Below are 6,075 nucleotides of genomic sequence, written 5' to 3' on the forward strand. Positions count from 1 at the left end.
TTTTCTATACACAGCATCTTGTAAGATAATAAATTATGTTACCTTGATTCTGAAGGCTCTAGGATTCTCTTTATTAGGTATTTCTCCATCTTGTAGGAATTTCATAATTTAAAGGATCCAGGATCCTATTTCTGGATAGGATGGGGAATCCTTAAGTTCTCCAGGTTGATCTGTTGTTACTTCCATTGCTTCTCGTTCCCCGATTACTGGACAAAGTATGTGAATGATCGATATCTTTATATCATCTGGGATCTTCAAGGATGATGCTAGGTTTGCTAAGGCATCTTCCCCACTTGGTACTTGAATTATACTAAACACTTCAAAGAATTTTTCCAATTCTTTCACAATTTCTAAATATTTGATCATTTTTTCACCTTTCACAATGTATGAACCATTAAAGTGGTTAGTTATCAATAAAGAGTCTATGTAAATCTGAAGATACCTGATTCTCATTAGTTTAGCTAGTAGTAAACCTGCAATTAGTTCTTCATATTCTGCTTCGTTGTTGGTAGCTTGAAACTCACAGGCTATGGACTGGGGTATTATGCCCCCCTGTGGAGATCTTATTAGTATACCCAATCTTGTTCCTCTAACATTGATGCACCATTTGTGAAGAGAATCCAAGGATCCTTGTTCTCTTCAAGTTGTTGGACCTCCAAATCAACTTCTTTTTGCAAGTCACTACTGAAATCAGCCACAAAGTCGGCAAGTGCTTGTGATTTGATGGCGGTTTCTAGGCTCGTATTGTACATCATAGGCGCTGAGCTTGACAACCCACTAACATCTCTGGCTTTCTAACCACATTCTTAATAGGATAATTAGTTCTAACAATAATAGTATGAGTTTCAAAATAATGTCTTAGCTTAGTTGATGCCATGATTAAATCAAGTATTAAATTTTCAAGGTGAGAATACCTAAACTCGACTGCTAAGAGACTTTTACTTGCATAGTATATTGGATGTTGTTGTCCTTCGTGGTCCTTGACTAGAACAACCCTAATTGCATTACCTGAAATAGCTAGGTATAAGGATAACGGCTCGTCATCAACTGGTTTCATCCATGCTGATGTTGAGGATAGATAATCCTTAAGAGCTTTAAGCGCATCTTCATGCTTCTGAGTCCACTCAAACTTTTTGTTCTTCCTTAAGATGTCATAAAAATTTCTGCATTTCTCTGAATATCTTGAGATAAATCTATTCAGGGCTGCAATCCTTCCCATCAATCTTTGGACGTCTTTCATATTCACTGGGGAATTTTTAAGTTAATGATGTCTTCAATCTGCTCAGGACTGGCCTCAATTCATCTTTTGGTCACCATGTATCCTAAGAACTTTCTAGCTTTAACACCAAAATGACACTTGGATGGATTGAGCTTCATGTTGTATCGATCAAGGATGTTGAAGGCTACTTCGAGATCCTTGAGATGATCTTCTACTTTCTTTGATTTGAACACCATGTCATCTATATAGACTTCCAAGGTTTTTCCTAACTGATCCTTGAACATCATGTTGACTAGTCTTTGATATGTTGCACCTGCATTTCATAGTCCAAAAGGCATAAAAACATAACTGTATATACCAGTAGGAGTCATGAATGTTGTATCCTCTTGATTAAATGGTTCCATTTGAATTTGTTGGAATCTAGATGAAGCATCCATAAAGGTAAGCTTTTTATGTCCTACTATAACATCCACCAGGGAGTCAATGTGTGGTAAGGGGAAAGGATCCTTGGGACATGATTTATTTAAATCATTAAAATCAACACATACCCTCAGCTTTCCATTTTTCTTTGAAACATCTAACATTGGCTAACCATTTTGGATACTTAACTTCTCCATTTTTCAACTTCTTGGATAATGATGTTTCTCTCAGGCCCAAATTTTCTTTGTTTCTGGTGAATAGGCCTAACAAAAGTATCTATACCTAATTTATGTGTAATAATGTCTTTAGAAATACCAGTCGTGTCGGAATGTTTGAAAGCAAAAGCTGGCTTCCTTTGTTTATGGAAGGATACCAGATCCTCTTCAATGTTGTTGAGGATACTGGATCCTATATATACTTTGATATCTGGTTCTTTAGGGTTCAAGGATATTTCTTTAAGCTTATTCTCTGTTTCTTCCAACACTTCTCTAGGATGGTTCTTTAATTGTTACGCGATAATTTTCTTTGTAGTTGGCTTCATGGATGAAGTGTAGCAGTTCCTAGCTTCTGCTTGGTCACTATCAATCTTCACCCCTCCCCATGGGGTTGGAACCTTGATACATTGATGATATGTTGAAGCCACAGCTTTCATTTCGTGAATCCAAGGTCTGCCAAGGATAACATTATAGCAAGATAGGTTATCAGAAACACAAATTTTTTGAAAAGAGTTAACTCCCTCGATATATATTGGAAGTTTGATGTACCCCAGCGTATTCTTTCTTTCGCCGCTAAAGCCAACAAGGACGGAGGATCTTGGAGTTATTTCAGTTTCAGGGATATTCATCTTCTTGAGAACATCAACCAATATGATGTTCACAGAACTCCCGCCATCTACAAGGATCATGCGTACATAATGGTTAGAAATAAATAAAGTAATAATTAACCATCATGATGTGGATCTTGGAGGTGCATCTGATCCTCTTCATCGAAAGTTATGACCCTTTGGTCAGTCAAAGTGGTTGTCCTGATGGGCCTTTCTACATTTTCTAGCTTGATCTCTTTGGCGTGTCGGTTTGCTGATGAGAAAGAAGTACCACAAATATCTAAACCTCCAGAGATGAAATTGATAATTTATGCATCCGTTGGTGGTAGAGCAGCTTATTCTGGGACTTCTTCAGGATCCTGGATCCTTGAATTCTTTCTGCCCATCAGTTCCTTGAATTAACCTTTGCTAAGGAGGTACCCTACCTCTCTTTTAAGGCCAATGCATTCATTGGTCAAGTGACTGAAGTCTACATGATATCCGCACCACTTGGATTTATCTTTGTAGGAGGTTGTTGGGTCACAATTTGGTTAGACAGACGCATATCAAAAGACCACGACATGATCAAGACTGAAGTGAAATAAATGAGGACTTGTTGAAGAGTTTCATGATGGTTGTGATGGGGTAATACCGAAATCCATAGGGATTTCGGTTGTCTAGTAATACGACAATGTTGTTGGATTTCGGTTAGGCTAGTTTTGGATTATTTGGGCTTGGCCTTTGGGCCATTTATGGTAACCCTATAAATAGTTAATGTTTAATCATTTTAGGGTCAGACGTTGCTGAACACTTTCATAGCCACCATATTCTAGAGAGTGTAATATTATTTGTGAATTGGTTTATGTATCTGAAGATTTATTGATAATAGAATCGTATGCACTGAAACCATATTACTTCGTGTTCATTATCTTTATATTGTTCTTATATCTCGTTCTTGAATCACCACGGTGTTAGGATTCCACACTAACTTCATGTCTGGGTTGATATCATACTGTAGTGATCCAGATTCGGGACTTACAAGTGGTATAAGAGCTTTTAGACCTATTCTAGGCTCAGTTGTGATATCAATTATTCAAGATTTGGATCTTCGTGTTTTTGGGGTATTGAAGATTTCTGGAATTTTGAAGAATTGTGTTCTTCGTGTTCATCAGATTTGTTCAAGTTATTTTGGGGAGAGAATTATTTTGGGGAGATAACTGATTTAATTTGATTTTTGAAATTAATTCAAATAACTGAATTTTGGGATTTGATTTGTATCCTAATTGATCAAGTCAACAAAGGTGTTCTCTGCTTGATTTACAGGCTCTCGGGTGATTTTGTTCTCGGTCAAGATTTTATCTATTTCAGCCAAAAACTCTGGGTTCTCAGTGGATTTCATCTGTTTTCGGCCAACATTCTGAGTTTTCGGGCAGCAGTGTTCTCGTTCAACTGGTTCTTGGTCAAAGTCAAGGGTTCTCGGTCAAAGTCAAGATTTCTCGGTCAAAGTAAAGAGTTATCGGTCAAACTCAAGATATCTCGGTCAATGTAAAGAGTTCTCGGTCAAAGTCAAGTGTTCTCGGTCAACATTTGTGTTTTCGGCTAAGCTTTGAGTTCTCAGTCAAAACTTCGTGATCTCGGTTAAAAAAAAGAGTAATTTAGCGGTAAAAATTTTCTTGAACGGAATTTCCCTTGAATACTCCTTATAAGTGAGACATCATTATTGAAAATTTTGGCAAAAATGTTTTTTTGGTGGTGATTTTCGGTGATATTTTGCCGGAAAAATCGGAAAATGTTTTCTAGAAAGAAATTTTTCCTAGACACTTCTTAGTGACAAAATCCCTTAAGGATTCATCACGAGATTGGACAACACGGTATAAATCAGTGGTTAACTTTTCAAATTTTCAGCTACAAGAGAACTGCTTATTGAAAAGATTAACTGAGTGAGAAAAGGAAATAATTGAAAAAGGAGGAAGACTTAGCAGCAATTTTGAGCAGATCCTGATAGAGTGGATCCAAAACCCTTGCATAAACAAGCTTCTTTGGGTCTTTCTGGAATGGGGTTAATCTCCATTCTTTCTCTGTACATGGAAACGTGTTCCTCCGGGTTAGTTGTGCCATCATAGACCTTCATGTTGGGAGTCTGAAAGTGTTTTGGTATCTCAGCATCGCAAATGGGTGAAGCAAACCTAGATATCCTGTGACTTCCATCTGGAATTTTAGGAATAGGCTTAACCACTCCTATAATGCTAGATATCATATCTTTTAACTTTTGTAACTCTTTAGCAATAGCTTGATTGATACTTGTATTCTGCTTAAAGCCATGGTTAGTATCTAAGGATACGTTAGTGTAATTATTACCTCTTGGTTGACTAAAGGATGGTATCCCGTCCAGAAGAATATCCAGGATAGGACATCTCAGCCACGAAAATTGGTCCACTGGAAACAATGATTTGCATATGGATAATGTCTCCCTCATGCACCTCTGATGATCTTTGATGTTGAATTCTTGAAGATCCTTGACTCTGCATAAAGGATCCTTGAGGCTGATGGTTGGAGGATCCTTGATGAAATATTCCTAAGGATCGTTACTGAAGGAAGGATGATCCTTGTTGAAAGATTGAGGATCCTTGAGCATGTTAAGCTATGGATCTTGGTTGAAGGATAGAGGATACTTGAGCATGTTGAGCCACGAATCCTGGTTGAAGGATAAAGGATCCTTGAGCACGTTGATCCATAGATCATGGCTGAAAGATGGAGGATCCTTGAGCATGTTGAGCCTCGAATCCTGGTTGAAAGACAGAGGATCCTTGAGCGTGTTGAGCCATGGATCCTGGTTGAAGGACAGAGAATCCTTGAGCGTGTTGAGCCATGGATACTGGAGTGGTGAGATACAACATCCTAGGCACCAAGGGAGTCTGATCCTCCGCTGGCCTTTTCACTTTCTTTATATCTTTAATCTCACGTAGGATTCTCTGGTTAGTCTTGTTCTGCTGCTCCATGTATGCCTTAACCTGTGAACAGAAAACAGAAGAAACATCATTATTAGTGGTTACCATAGGCGTAGCACCAGAGGATTTTGAGCCTTAGAAGACTAGAGTTTGCATCTTGCTCTCAGTGACGCTAGTCCTTTGCAACCCTACGGGTGGAGGAGGCATCGGCAAGGAGGCATTTTATGAGAAAGAAGTTGATGATGGCATAGTGGTTGAAGCAGAGGTTTGTTGAGAGGCCATTGGTAATGGTATTGGTTGAAAAGGTTGAAAATTGATGAGAATTCTTCTAGATTAAGGCACCACTTTCCCCACTGTAGGCGCCAAATTGTTTTGATCAAAATTGGTTTTAAGGATGATGTAACCAAGTCGGTTTTGTGAGGTAGAGTGCTTTAACAACAATGGTGATTATGTAAATGAAATAAGGAAGAACACGAGGATTTGTTACGAGGAAAAGCCCTTTATCGGATGATGGTCGGCTGCACAAAAACCCCGGGTGACGACAAATCGTCTATCACCACTATATTAATCAAAGGATGGTGTTACAACAGTGGAAACTTTGATCAGTAACTACAAGAATATCTAAGTGATTGTATATTGCTAATATCGTAATGCAGAGTGTATAAGAAACGTGTGTGTGACCTAGC

The 6,075-nt window shown here is 38.3% G+C and overlaps 1 protein-coding gene across 1 annotated transcript; it reads right to left on the reverse strand.

The window, feature by feature from the left end:
* Positions 1-566: 566 nt before the first annotated feature.
* On the reverse strand, positions 567-1,240 carry LOC143624884 (uncharacterized). Its single transcript, XM_077095385.1, has 2 exons — positions 947-1,240; positions 567-794 (listed from the first exon to the last, which is right to left on the reverse strand). Exons 1-2 carry the CDS (start codon positions 1,238-1,240, stop codon positions 567-569), a joined length of 522 nt encoding a protein of 173 aa, XP_076951500.1.
* Positions 1,241-6,075: the final 4,835 nt, after the last annotated feature.

This window comes from Bidens hawaiensis, unplaced genomic scaffold (assembly GCF_021521415.1).
Source record: "Bidens hawaiensis isolate Kalapana, Puna unplaced genomic scaffold, B.hawaiensis_p1.1 tig00003988_1, whole genome shotgun sequence".
Lineage (NCBI taxonomy): Eukaryota > Viridiplantae > Streptophyta > Magnoliopsida > Asterales > Asteraceae > Bidens > Bidens hawaiensis.